The sequence below is a fragment of the Stylophora pistillata genome, chromosome 13 (assembly GCF_964205215.1).
Source record: "Stylophora pistillata chromosome 13, jaStyPist1.2, whole genome shotgun sequence".
In the NCBI taxonomy this organism is placed as follows: Eukaryota; Metazoa; Cnidaria; class Anthozoa; order Scleractinia; family Pocilloporidae; genus Stylophora; species Stylophora pistillata.
The window spans coordinates 23,690,801-23,704,339 of record NC_142531.1 but is presented as its reverse complement, the minus strand read 5'-3'; the positions used below and the strand labels follow the sequence as shown (position 1 = coordinate 23,704,339).

Sequence of the window (13,539 nt, the reverse complement as noted above, 5' to 3'; positions counted from 1 at the left end):
ACACATCTTGAACAGTGTTTGGAGGTAAAGTTACAGCTTCAGTATGTGGATGTTAATGTCCTTGTCCTTTGTTTGGTTGTCAAAGAGGAATTGAGCTTCAGAAGTGGAAGAGGTGTCTGTGATGTCATGGAGGATGAAACAGAGACCTTGTGCAAGGGGGGGGGAGGGGAAGAAATTCCTAAAGAGTGCTCCTATTTGGAGCAGCACCCTTAATGAACCAGTCCTTTTTCACATGAAATTTTGCAAATTGCTCTGTCTTTTGATTTGGTGTTGTGTAGACTATAGAATTTCTTTTAAGAACAACTTGCTTATTGACCAGAGCAATTTGATGTACTCTGCTAAGGGTAACAATGGGCTCATACCTCAACATGCATCTATCAAGATATGAAGCATGTGGGAATTTTGAAGACAAACATACATGAGAGTTGGTGGAGTTACAGCTAAGAGCAACTCTAGCTTCTTGAGCACTCCCCAAAGTTCACAAGTGCTTCTTATCTTCTTGAACCCACAGCTGGCTTGTGAATCAGTAGTTTTGTAACATTTTCAGTGGGATAGTTTGAATATTGTATAGAGAGAAATTCCCTCTGTTTCACACTTGTGTATGCACACACGAATCGAGCTGCTGCAATTTAATTGGACCACTTGTTGTTATCAATCTGAGCCCAGTTATTCAATGGTATATAACACTATTCAAGGGATAACTTGCTACCCAGTGTAGTTAATCATGTGTTCTCCACCAGGCCCCAGTTGTTCAAAGGTTGGATGGCACTATCCACTGGAGAAATCTCTATCCAGTGGAGAGGGTAGCACATCTTTAAACACATATCCACTGGAGAGTGTTTTATCTGTTGGATAGCATTAGCTGCTCTTTGAAAAACTGGGCCCTGACAGAGACTTATCCAATTGCTAGCATTCTCCACTCTTTAATAATTGGCAAATTGGTGATAATATTAGATGAGTTTAGTATCAGTTGGAGAGTGATTGATTAGTGGGGTCTTATCATTGTTTTCATCAGGTGTATGTAAATGATGCTACTGGCGAAGAGATGCCAGTAAGTATTGAATCGTTTAGAATTTGTATGCACCACTCATTTAGCAGATAAAGACAGCTCTGTAAGGAAAGTGGTTAGATAATAGTCCATTTTACAGTTGTGTGCTTGGTTGCCAAGCCTTTGAATGGGAGTGAGGCTAGGGGTGACCTTGTTATGATACAAACCTTGCTGCCTTTCAAATGTAAATCACTTTGTTATCATGCTAAGTAGATACAGGTCTCTATCACAACAAGGTCACCTTCAGCCTCACTCTGAATCAAAGGCTTGGCAACAAAGTACACAACTGTAAAATGACCTATTGTAAGCATGATGGAGTTGTATTGCCTCAACTTTCGTACAACTTTGTAAATGTCATCAAAAATCAGAGATTATGCAACTGATCACAGCCTATGGCATGCACAGAGAAGGGAGCCTTTCGTGGCATAAACATATTTCTTACTTATACTTTCTGCTTGATTATGAAGTATTAAATTCACCATTATCCCGTTACACCTGAACACCAGTATGCATATTCTCCATACTGTTCTCAAGTCATTTCCTAAGAAGCTGGTGAGGAGAATTTGTTCAACAATCAGAGCTTCTTTAGTTGGTGATCATTTCCTTTGTTCTCATGACCTAAATAAGGGATTGATGGGTGATATTGTAAGGAGAAATTAGATGCTGGTCACTCTTTGGGGTCAAAGGGTTAAATGCTTTCTGCTGTGTGGATTTTCTTTTGCATTATAAACACAGTGTTTACATAGAGTGTAGAAAGAGTTCTTCCAATAAAGTAACATACAAAAACAATTTCCTATGATGACCAATCAGGGGTAAGTGAGTCCACCATGAATTCTCTCTTGCAGATCTGGACCCCACCCACCCCTCCCCGGGATGGACAAGATGAAATATATGTGGACCCAACCTTGGCATTCTTGTACGAGACATCACCTATGGCAACAAACCGTCTCCCACCTCTTTATTTGACCAAGTAAGTAGTTATGAGACTGAAGTACATAGCACAATGGGTTTATTTTTTAAAGGCTGGGCACCAGGCAAGTTTATTAGCAGTGAAGGCAACTTCTCTTGGGTGCTTTCGAAATCTTAACCAATAGAATACAGTACAAGTTAAATCCAGATGGCCTCTAGCTCCAGACATTAACAAAACGCCAGACTGTTTTGCGGGAGGTCCAGGGTTCAAGCCCAGCTGGACCAACACTCAGGGTCTTAAAATAACTGAGAAGAATTTGCTACCTTTCTATAATATCAAGAAATGGATAGATATTCTAGTCTTCTCGGATAAGGACGAATAAACCGTAGGCCGCATCTCCTGCAGAGTTAGGGGTAGGAGATGTTAATTTCCCATGCACGAGATTACTGTGTGGTGGATGTCCTCCCCTGGGTTGGGATGGGTGGGTTTTCTGGGTCTGCAGTAATTGGCGCAAGCTGTTGCGGTGTCCCTGCCCGACAGCGAATCTAATAAATTAAAGTAAAACCTCTGTTTGACACCAGACAGTCTGTTTAGCCAACATCATATTTGCTTTAGGTTTTTCCATGATGTACAGTCAAATTTGTTTTAGCTTTACCCTACTAAGTTATAATTGTACTAATTGCTTTGCAGGCCACATCAAACAGGAAAGAGAACTGTGCATAAGTCTACTGTTTACTTCAGAGATCAACTTCAGGGAGCCGCTAAGTAAGTCATTGTGTATATAAGTGTCATTATTATGAGGTAAACTACTAGTAGTTTGAATCGATCATCTTTGTTAGCTTTCTCTATTTTTTCAGTGTAAAAACAGAGCTTGGAGTACACACAGTGTGTGCAGCAAAGCCCCATAATTAAACAAAATGGTAGTAATAACCCATCAAGCTGAAAAAATTTGGACTTATGACTGTACGGGTGTCCGTACAAGGTGCTACTTTTAGCATGTGCTGTCAAATGTACCGCGGGTACGCAAATGCCACGGCTTTGTCCAGTAGTCCAGTGGTCAGTGCACTGGGCTCTGGGTGGCGTGACCCAGGTTCAAGTCCTGGCAGGGGCAAGGTGTTTTTTTTTTGTTTAATTTTTTTTTTAATAAATTTATTTAAAGCATTTTCTTACGTTTACATTCAAAGTAGAAATTAAGAGGAAAAATAGAAAATAATAAAAAAGAAAAAAAGACGCACACACACACACACACACACACACCCTAATATAGTACAAATAGAATTATACTAAGCTAAAACACACATAAAGCTATTACAGCAATACAGTTACCCAGTATATAAGGCAAGGCATTGTGCCCTTGAGATGTGAGGGGGGGGGAAAAAATGCAAGCTCTGCTTTTAGGCTTGGCTAAATCTGTATATTGTTTGCTACAGACACAAGATTTTTCTGGCATTTGTTGGCCACTTAGCTTGTTTAGACTTAACCTGTTTGCTGTTTGTTTCAGAATTGTTACTTTGTTTCCCCTCCCTCCCTCCCCTCTCATCTCAACTGCAAAGGAGCAAAGGGTGAGAACATGTTTCAAATGATATGAAAATGTTTTTCCTTATAAATTTTTTACTCCTTCTGATACAGAGATCGTGTCAGCCGACCTACATCAGTATTTGACAGAAATGGATATGATCCATTTGCGAGAGCTCGTCGCAGTTCACTGAGTAAGAAGTCAAAAATGAAACACATGAAGCAGCAAGTTGCACCCAGTATAGTGAAACAAGCAGACTACTCCCAGGTACATAATGTGGTGACTGTAAGAAGCTAGCTAGAATTGCCTCTAATTCCCTTGCTGGGGCTCTTGCCCATTGCATGTTACCCTTCAAGATTTTGTAAGTTTTCAGTGATGATTTTTGCCAGTGCCCTATTATACCCTTGGGTGGGGAAGGACAATGTGACTATAAAGTTGCCTGACTTAAGAACACAATAAAGTGGTTTTGACAAGGTATGAACCAAAGTTTTTGCAGCCATTCCTTGTTCCCTCGATATTATTGGTGCAACCCAAGATCAATTTATCCAGATTGCTTTATTAAATAGTTTGTTGCTACTTTCATCATAATTAATGCAAACCTAAGTACCATTTGTAAGTGAGTATTACAGTTGTAAAGTATCTCTCTAAAGGGTACTGGTGTTCCAGAATGGTTAATCCATGAAGACTGGGCTTTATTACAGGTATTTGCCGTAACTTCCTTGAAATGTTATTCTGATGTGTAACATTAACTATCCACCATTGCCATTTTTAGCAGCTTCAGACTGAAGTCACTCAAATTGCCAACCTTTTCTCTCCAATTCATTTCAAAGGCTGTTAATTCATTACAAGAATTACCAGTGGATCTTGCGGTAAATGTTCCAAGTCAAACACCCAACTGGGACATTGTCTGCGACATTGTCAATCTCACAAGTCGAACATTCCGCTCAGCTCGACAGGTAAGCCCTTGTGACTTTGTTGGATTGTGAGAATCAAATTTCACTTTATAATTGGGCAGGAAAATTAGCAGATTATGCCAAAAAGAATAATTATCATACTGATTGTGAGTAGTAGCTCTGTGCATCATGAGCGAGAGGAAATCCATACAGGTCATATGTCTTTTGATTAATTCCATATTAGATTTTTCATTTATATGTAGTTTCATTTGTACAACAGCAGCCATTGTGCTGAACTTTTAAATTCATTTTTTTCAGTGCCGTGATCGCTACATGAACATGATAATTCCCAGAGAGGAGGGGAAAGTTCCCTTGGTAAGAGCCAGTCTCCCTTTTTCTCCTTTTTTCTCCTTATTATTCATTTCAGCAGACCAAAGTTGGATTTAACTGAAACTAAGGACCCTGGTAAAAACAAAAGAGAAGTAGGTTAATTCTGGTCAACTTAATTCAGGGTAACAACTTGTAATGTGCAATTGAAAGTTTTTGTATTGATAATTGCACAATATAAGTCAGTAAATTATTAAATTGTTATTATTATTATTATAATTATTATGATCATTATTATTATCATTATTAATTCTCATGTGACCTGTAGATGAAAACTAAGCAAAGAAATAATTTGGATATATCAACAAAGTTGAAGTGGTAAATTGGCCACCGTAACGATTAGAAAAGCTGACGTTTCGAGCGTTGGCCCTTAAGCCCTTAGCCCTTAAGCAAAGAAATGATCCTTGTAGAAGGAATGCAATTTAAGAAATTGCTGAAGAGGAGCCTGATAAAATTAGGTTTAGATGGAACTTGAACCCATGCCTCCAAGATACTAGTTGGGCCCTGCTATCAACTGAGCCACCAAACCAGATGTTGGGAGTGAGATAAAGTTTTAAGAGTTCTTCATTCCTGCTGAGCAATTTGTTCACAACTAATTATTAAATAATTTCCATTTGACCCATGGATGAAATAAAAAAATGGGGTCCTGGAAGGTGGACTGTGATTTTAGCTATTGCAAAAAAGAAGCTGGAAATTTACAAGGATCATTTATTTTCTAGCTTGGTTAACGAAATGTCTAATAATGTACTTTTTGTCATTGTTTGTTACTGGATGATTAGCCTGTAGTGGAGGAGAGCTTGAAGAAGCTGAAGACAAGGTTGAAGTCATTTTCTCAGCCTTACATTACCCAACCTCACAGTCTACCAGTCAAGGTGAACAAACACAGTCATTTATGTGAAGTTATTACATACACAGCAAAATCAGTGGTAATCCTAGCCATATGATTGGCTCTCAACAGTTCAGTTTATTTCATATGGCCCTAAATCTTGTATTTTTCTGGCCAATGAAATGGAACACTCAAACAAAACAATCAGTCAGATTTCAGATTTTGTAGAATGCCTTTTTTTCTCAACTCAGAGTTTTTTCTTTTTCTTTTTTTTTTTTTTTTTTTTTTTTCTTATCTGATCTTTTTTTTGCTTTTGGATCAATACAACGGTGGTACTCATCGAAATCCTAAATTCAGGCTATGATATTGTTCAATTTCAAAATGTGCATCAATTTATTACAAACTGGACGTTGAACTTGTTCTGCAATTTTGTTCTGAAATCATTTGCAAGGCCTCAAATCAATCTTGCTGTGTGTGCACAGGATTTCAATCCAAATTACACCAAATTACAAAATTAATACACTTCCCTATAATACTGATCTACTTGAGTCAATTAGTACACATGACCTTCACAGTACCAACAAGAAGTCAATTTTTTATGGCACTATTAATTCTCATTTCATTCATCAGATTAAAGGCACAAATGGAAGATCATTCAAGACACATCATATACTGGCTCAAGATGGTGGCCGCTCACCAACTGTTGTACGATCATCTGTGTTTGAACTTGTGAAACGCACTTCACAAAAGAGAAAACCACCTCTCAGGCAAATGTGAGAATCTCATTCTCTTACTTGATTTTTCATTACATTTCATCGCCATTTTTTTTATGAGATCAACCCTGTTGACTGTATATATATATATATTTTTTTTTCAAAAAATCAAGTGTGTGAATTTAGGATGAATCTAATACTAGCAGTCAATAATTTTTGCATGTTATAAGCTGTGATCTACAATAGGAAAGCACCTTACTCAATGAACAGTTTCCTTTGATCAGTCAAATCAGACCTTCATTTAAATTCATGTAACAATTTTATGATACCAAACAGCTTATTAAAAAGCTTCTACATAGCATTTACTATTCAGCTGATCTTGAGACAGAATGATAAAAACATAGGTAAGTAATTTATAATTCTGTTGCTGAAAAAAAGATAGACTGAGATAAAAGAAAAAGTGAAGGTAAAAGGAACAGTAGTGAGTTTGGGAGACAAAGCTACAAGGCACCTTAAGCTCTTTGCTGTAGAATGCTGTTACTCTGTCAGATGGTATGATCTCTGAACAAACAGTCTGGGCTCATTTCACTGTCATGCTATCGTTTCTTATTTATGTTGTAATTTGTTTAGTCAGAATTTACAGCAGTTTTATGGCACGATTTTTTTTTTCCATCAAGTGTCCCTTTTTGTTAAATTGTCATATTTTTTACTCTTAGGTTGGTGGATCCGCAACTAAAGAATTTCAAACATTCTGCTATATTAAGTGCCAGGTAAAAAGCAACTTTACCACTTAATGAGTGACTCTGACAGTTTTAATCTGGTAACACTTTATGCTCTAATATCAGTGTGCCTATTCTCCTTACTGTTTTCCACATGGTTTCTAAGGTGCTGACAAGGAGAATTTGTTTAACAATCAAGAGCTTCTTTGAGTATCAAGCCTTTCCTTTATTCTTGCTACCTGTGTGATTGGGGGGGGGGGGGTGAAATTGTAAAGAGAAATTAAATGTTAGTCACTCTTCAAGGCTTTGGTCTAGCAGTGCCCGGTGGCCCCTGGTGCCTTAGGAATTTTAGTTTTTTCATACAAAGCATATGCTGGGCACCCTGGATTTCACAGTTTCAAAGCACTGGGCTCCATTCAGTTTTCCTTAGAGCACAGCCTTGCTCTTTGAGATCAAAGGGTTAAAGAGTTCTTGATTAATTTGTCAAAGCACTGTACAAAAGTTGACCAGCTCTGTTTGATGAAATTAAGCCCCGTTCATGTAGGAATCCTGTATGAGCAATAAAAATCCAAGTCAGTTACAAAATATTTCATTGTTGATGACTCTTATTTTCTGCTCTCCAAGTGGTATATCAGAGGAGAAGACTTTGAACCCAGTTCAGTTGGCTACCCTGAAAGCAGAACGAATTGCCAGAGAAAAAGCAGCAGCTGCTCAAAATGCTGTAAGTAACTTGTGGTGCTTTTTCCTGCAGTGTTTTAAAGCTATAGTAGTTTGTTTCATCTTGTTTGTTTACAGTATTTCTTATACATAAACGTGCCCAATTGTCAATTGTCTTGCACTATTCCATGTGAGAATACATCACAATAAAGTATTTTTCCCTCATGTTCCTGAGTAATATTAAACTTCAAATAAGAGAGTGAAAATCATGGTCTGAAAACTTCTCTGACTTGGAAGATAAAAGGCAGTGATTGCAGTTATTTTTTTTTTGAAAGGGAGAAGAAAAACTTTAGAATTTGTAATATTCTATAGTGCAATAACCTTTTTATTGTCTAGTCTGTTGATCAAGTGTTAGTCACTTGTCCCTTGAAAAGCCATTTACAGGGACTGGAGGAAGAGGGTGTGGGTGTGCATTGTTAATTTGAAAAGCAAAGGAAACATTTCTCTCAGAAGAGAAAAGCATATATCAGATCACTGAATCAAGGCCTGGATTTGATACAGTTGGTTTTTGATCAGACCTGTGTTTTTCATTTTTGCTTCAATAGCTACAGCAGCAACAACAACAACAACAACAACAGCAGCAACAACAACAGCAGCAGCAGCAACAACAACAACAACAACAGCAGCAACAAAATCAACCAGTCACGACACCTGCACAATTACAACAACCACAGAGCTCCCAGCTTCCACAACAGACTGTGACCAAACAGTTGCCAGCCAGTGTGCAGTCACTGCCAGCGCAAAAATTGACCACTACCACTCAACTGAACTCCACATCTGTAGCAGTAAGTTACATTTCATTCCTCTAACACATCTTCGTAGACATTTAAATTGCTAGATCTGGGATAAATCATGTACATGTAGGGTCGTTTATTTAAACAAGGTCTAACCCAAACTGCGGTTTTGTGCAATCAGATCGCCTTATGTATTTTCTATAAGAGGGCACCCGGGCTGTTGTCATTAAATAGATTTTCGTACACTGCTTACTTTCAGCCCCCTTGACATTGTTCACAAAAAAAATAGACATTCAGGGTAAAGATTTAGCCAAATTCAATATAGTTTAGGCTGTTCTGTTAAACAACAGCTAAATTTTATTGAAATAATGGGCCTGTAGTTTCTAAACCCGTGTTTTATAGGAGGCAATTTATTCAGTGGATGGTGCCATCCACTTTCAACAGGGACTCTTATGAAACTGATGGCATGTATCTTGAGGAATATTATATGAATTACACCATATATTTCAGGCAGCAGCAGCACTTCAGAAAAGTGCAACTCTTCAGGGAGCTACAGGAACCACACCTGCAACAACTTTACTCAAGACATCAGGTCAGTACAGTTTGGAATTTTGTTAGCTCTGTAAGTCATTATCAAAAGATTGTGGGCTGTTTAGCTGACTAGAAGAGCTTGTCAGGTTCGTGGCTTCAACTCGTAAGATATGATCATTGTTAATTTTCCCCTCTACCTGCTGCATGTTTCCTTGTTAGGCGAATTTGGTGTTTGATCAAGTTAACAACTTCTACAGTACCTGATAAGTTTGAGTATTCTCCTTACCTGTTTATTGGATAATGTAATGATATTATGGGGAGAAGTTACTGGTTAATTACTTCTGGGAGTTTAGTTTAACAAAATAACCAGTCATTAAACTAACTGACTGGCTCATGTACAAGGACTACTTCTTACTGATTGTTGTTCATTTGACAGCTCCTGGTATTGTGCTCACAGGTCAGACGGTTCCAACTGGGACTGCATCCAGCATTGTGGTTAATACACATAAGGGTAATGCAGCAGGTCTGAGCTCCATAGCATCTTCTTCATTTGCTACCATCAACAAAAGGATGCAAGGAAAACTGCCAACCCCTCTTGTTCAAGTGCAAACTGTGAGTTTTGGATGACATTATCACTGACAGTTCTCATTTTTAAATAGTATAAAATATATCAAATAGACCCCATGTTATTGTGGGTCTGTTCAATCATAGAGGACATAAGACGGCAAAATGTGGTAAGAACATTAACGACACACTTAGGTGGGTGTCATGTGCCACGTTTTTGTTCTTATCACATTTTGACATTATATGTGATCTAAAATTTACAGACAGTCAGCAATAGAGAATCTGTTTGTTAGGCCCAGGCTGCAATAGATCTTTTTTGTTTGTTTTAGTGAAAATTTTTGTCAACAAGAATGAGTGCAACCCCCAATTTGAAAGTCATACCAAATATTTGCAAATTGCCAAATTTTTGTCAATCCTCAAAGAGCCTGATGTCCTGCCTCAGAGCATCCAAATAATATTTTGGCAAAACAAACAATCAGGTTTTCTTTTAACCATTAAGCTGTCATGATATGTAAGATATGCCTGGATAAAGTTTCACTGGGAACAAAAAATGTTTTAGTCTGCTCATCTAGTTTGGTGTGCAATAGCAGCACATTTGTCATCCATCTGACCCTTTTTCTTTTGAGAGTAATGACTGAGCACTGCTTTAATTCAAATCTTTGTGACTCATACCCTGGTTTCAGTTATACTGGCAACAGTTTAGAGAACATATGGCTTGAACGAGAAATTCTCCTTCTGTTGGAAGCGTGCAACCAAAACGCGTAAGAGGAGTTGGAAAAAAGATCCATTGATCCATAGCAATTCGTGCAATATTTTTTCTATTTAGTTTTTAGAGTGGGATGGGTTTGTGAATGACATATGAATCAATCAGTGAAGTTTTGATCAAAGGATTTTAGTTTGATGCCACCATTGTCAAAATTTTAGTGTGAAAATTTTTCAAATTTTTGGGGAAATATCTGAATTAGCTCTAGTGAAACCTGGCCCTTAATTGAAATTATTTTTTGTTGTTGTTGTTTTCCAGAAGGTGTCTTCAGCTGGTGTAGCCACAACAAGATTACTGCAGACTCAGCCACGTCAAGTGAGTAGTTCTCTGGCGTCAAGCACAGCAACATCAATTACACTAGGTGCCACAACCAGCATGACATCGGCATCATCATCATCAGCTGTGGTCAGTCAGGTAGGAAACCTTGTAATCTACTCAGCATGTTCAGTGATTCCCAAATAGATTCCCATTGTGTGTGTGTCAGACGAACAAATGGGTATATATACTGTGCTAAAAAGCAACTTTCTCCCCTCTTTATCAGCTCTATTTGTCTTTTTCTTAGATTGGAAGGCAGACTACTCCATCAGTTGTCACTGCAAGTATGTTTTTATCTTTACTGACACTTTTATAATCCATGTATAGTTGTATGTTAAGATATATTCCCTGCCTTCATTGTTTCTCCCTTTCTTTTTCCCTCACATCCTCTCATTCTTTTCTTTTTCGTTATCCCATGTTAATCTGGCGAAGACATTGTATTTTTGAGGTATTTAAAATAAAACTAATAACTCTGTGTCAGTGTAGAGTGGTATGTCGCTTGCACCAATTAACCACAAACCAATCAGATTGCCGCATTAGGGTTTGTATCATGTACCAATCAGAGTGCTGCTTTTTTGGTGCATCACAAACTAATCAGATTGCTGCTTTAGGGTATTATTAGGTACCAACCAGATCATAGCATAGGAGTATTCTTGCACCAATCAGAATGCAGAATACTTTCTGTGATGACAGCCATGTTAAATATCCATTTCTTTGCTTCTAAAAGTTCTCCATGAATTAAATATTGTATTAAAACAGTACTTTCCCACTACAATTACATGTTTACTTTTTACTCGCGACTATGGACTAATCTTTCCTTGATGAAATGCCATTTTCCAGTAAACAACTTGAATTTTATGACATAATCCTAGCTCACTGTAAAAAATTTCACAATTTCAACCCACATATCCAAAAAAAGTAACTCCTGAATGTGTAGCTTGCCTATGTTTTCAAAATGACATAATTTACATTTTCTGATTTCAGGTCATAATCTGCCGGTATCACCACAGCAGTTTGTAAATCAACAAGGTATTACGTACACTCCACAGCAGGTTGCATTGTTTAAACAACGACAACAAAAACTACTACAACAACAGGCGCAATTGAAAAAGGTGCAACTAGATCAGATGCGACATCTTCAGATTCAACAAGTTAAACAAGGTCAGGTGACACAAGGTGCTGTTGCATCTACTGCCAGCTCAATTGCAAAACCAGGCACATTGCAGCAACCTGGTGTACAACAGAAACAGCAGCAGATTGCAAACCTGCAGCAAGCAACCCTTTTGCAGAAGAAGGCTACTGCACTCACCCCACAGCAATTTCAGCAGCTCCTGGCAACACCAAACATTGCACAGTTAAGTCCTCAGCAACAGCTGCAACTACAACAACAACTTAAACAACGCCAGATGATGCAAAAGATGGCAATAAGGCAACAGCAACAGCAACAACCGCAAAAGGCAGTGGGAGGGGTGGCCAGTCTTCAAGGTGCACAGGGTGGCCAGATGGCTACTGCCTCTGCTACAGTGACAACACCAATGACATCTCAGGCTCAGCTTCTTGTGGCACAACAGCAGGCGGCAGGTACTGCTCAGAAGAAGTCGGTGACTCCTCAGTCCTTGGTCAAGCTGGGCACTCCACAGATTCGGCAACAACCACAGCAGTCTCAGCAACCCCAGCAGATGACTACTGTCACACTGCAGCGGAACACAGCAGCAGCAGTGCAGCTGCTTCAGAAACACCAGCAGCAACAACAACAACAACAACAACAACAACAGCAGCAGCAGCAAGTTCAACAACAACAACAAGTTCAACAACAACAACAACAACAGCAGCAGCAGCAAGATCAGCAACAGCAACAACAGCAACATACATATGCTATGAGGCAGCGTAAACATTAAAGAAGCTTCAGTCATTCCATTCAAACTTGACACTTGTTTAAAGGAGTTTTGTAAAATTAGATAGCAACTGTACATTTTCATCTCTTTTTTTTTTTTTGGTACTGAGGGTGAAGAAGTATTTCACCAAAGTGTCAGCCATATTTTCATGTTATGCATTCTTTAAGTGTAGATAAAGTCAAGACAGTTGGTTGTCATTGTCATGAAGGGGTTACCTTGCTTTCATAGTTTTAATTCTGATGCATTTTTTTTCCTTTTGTCATGATGCTGAAACTTAAGTTGAAAACCGCTGTTCAGTTTGTTTTCCACCCATGGGGGATTGTTATTTTTTTGTTTCTTTTTTTCCTCCAAGACATGGTGGTTCTAGTGTTTAAAGTATTCATTTGGGTTCCAATTTATAGTTACTGTAAGTTGTATTTAAAAGTTTGATATTGGAAATTTTTTGTTCATTAAGGTACATAATTTCCTGTGAGTATGGAAGCAAGCCCTCTCTTATGACATGATTTGTTTGTAACTGCCTTTTTGGTTTTATTTTTTCATATTAGTGAAGAAACTGAACTGCTTGGATGATGAGCAAGTACTGTGTGATTTGGCCAGTATAAATAAACCACTTCACAATTTGCTTACCGCACCATTAACCTTAAAGTCCACCCCCTCTATGCACATTTAAAAAGGAAACCCTGCTTTTATTGGAATATGATTGCATTATTTGTAATTGGCCATTTATTATTTAGTTTAATTTACCTAGTCCAAGATGGTGCGATTTTGCAATCGACAACAAAGATACAGTTTATCTAACATAGTGATAATTGTTTGAACATGTGAAATAGTTTCACCAACTATGAAATGCTTCTATACATCCAATGAGCCCCCTTCTACTCCTTGGGCAAGAATTCAGTTTTGATGTTCATTTAGGACTTTGTGGTGTTTGAAATTAAACCAGTGATTAAAAGGCATTTCTTAGACTCCAATTTTTTTTTAGAAGAAACTTTAGGTGGCATACTTGTA

At 38.1% G+C, this 13,539-nt stretch overlaps 1 protein-coding gene across 2 annotated transcripts in view; it reads left to right on the top strand.

Annotated features, from left to right (window-relative positions):
- Positions 1–13,487, top strand: part of LOC111324634 (chromatin remodeling protein domino) — a 33,871-nt gene extending 20,384 nt beyond the window's left edge. The window contains exons 25-41 of one of the 2 annotated variants that reach the window (XM_088742514.1): positions 1,016–1,051; positions 1,894–2,018; positions 2,649–2,723; positions 3,588–3,741; positions 4,125–4,175; positions 4,305–4,430; positions 4,686–4,742; positions 5,534–5,626; positions 6,211–6,353; positions 7,010–7,063; positions 7,637–7,733; positions 8,275–8,514; positions 8,974–9,055; positions 9,431–9,606; positions 10,583–10,735; positions 10,884–10,920; positions 11,621–13,487. In XM_088742514.1, the coding sequence (XP_088598640.1) occupies positions 1,016–1,051; positions 1,894–2,018; positions 2,649–2,723; positions 3,588–3,741; positions 4,125–4,175; positions 4,305–4,430; positions 4,686–4,742; positions 5,534–5,626; positions 6,211–6,353; positions 7,010–7,063; positions 7,637–7,733; positions 8,275–8,514; positions 8,974–9,055; positions 9,431–9,606; positions 10,583–10,735; positions 10,884–10,920; positions 11,621–12,534 (2,613 nt within the window). In that variant the 3' untranslated portion in view covers positions 12,535–13,487. Of the gene's footprint in view, positions 1–1,015; positions 1,052–1,893; positions 2,019–2,648; positions 2,724–3,587; positions 3,742–4,124; positions 4,176–4,304; positions 4,431–4,685; positions 4,743–5,533; positions 5,627–6,210; positions 6,354–7,009; positions 7,064–7,636; positions 7,734–8,274; positions 8,515–8,973; positions 9,056–9,430; positions 9,607–10,579; positions 10,736–10,883; positions 10,921–11,620 lie in introns of both variants that reach the window. The other variant, XM_088742513.1, reaches the window with a different exon arrangement.
- Positions 13,488–13,539: the final 52 nt, after the last annotated feature.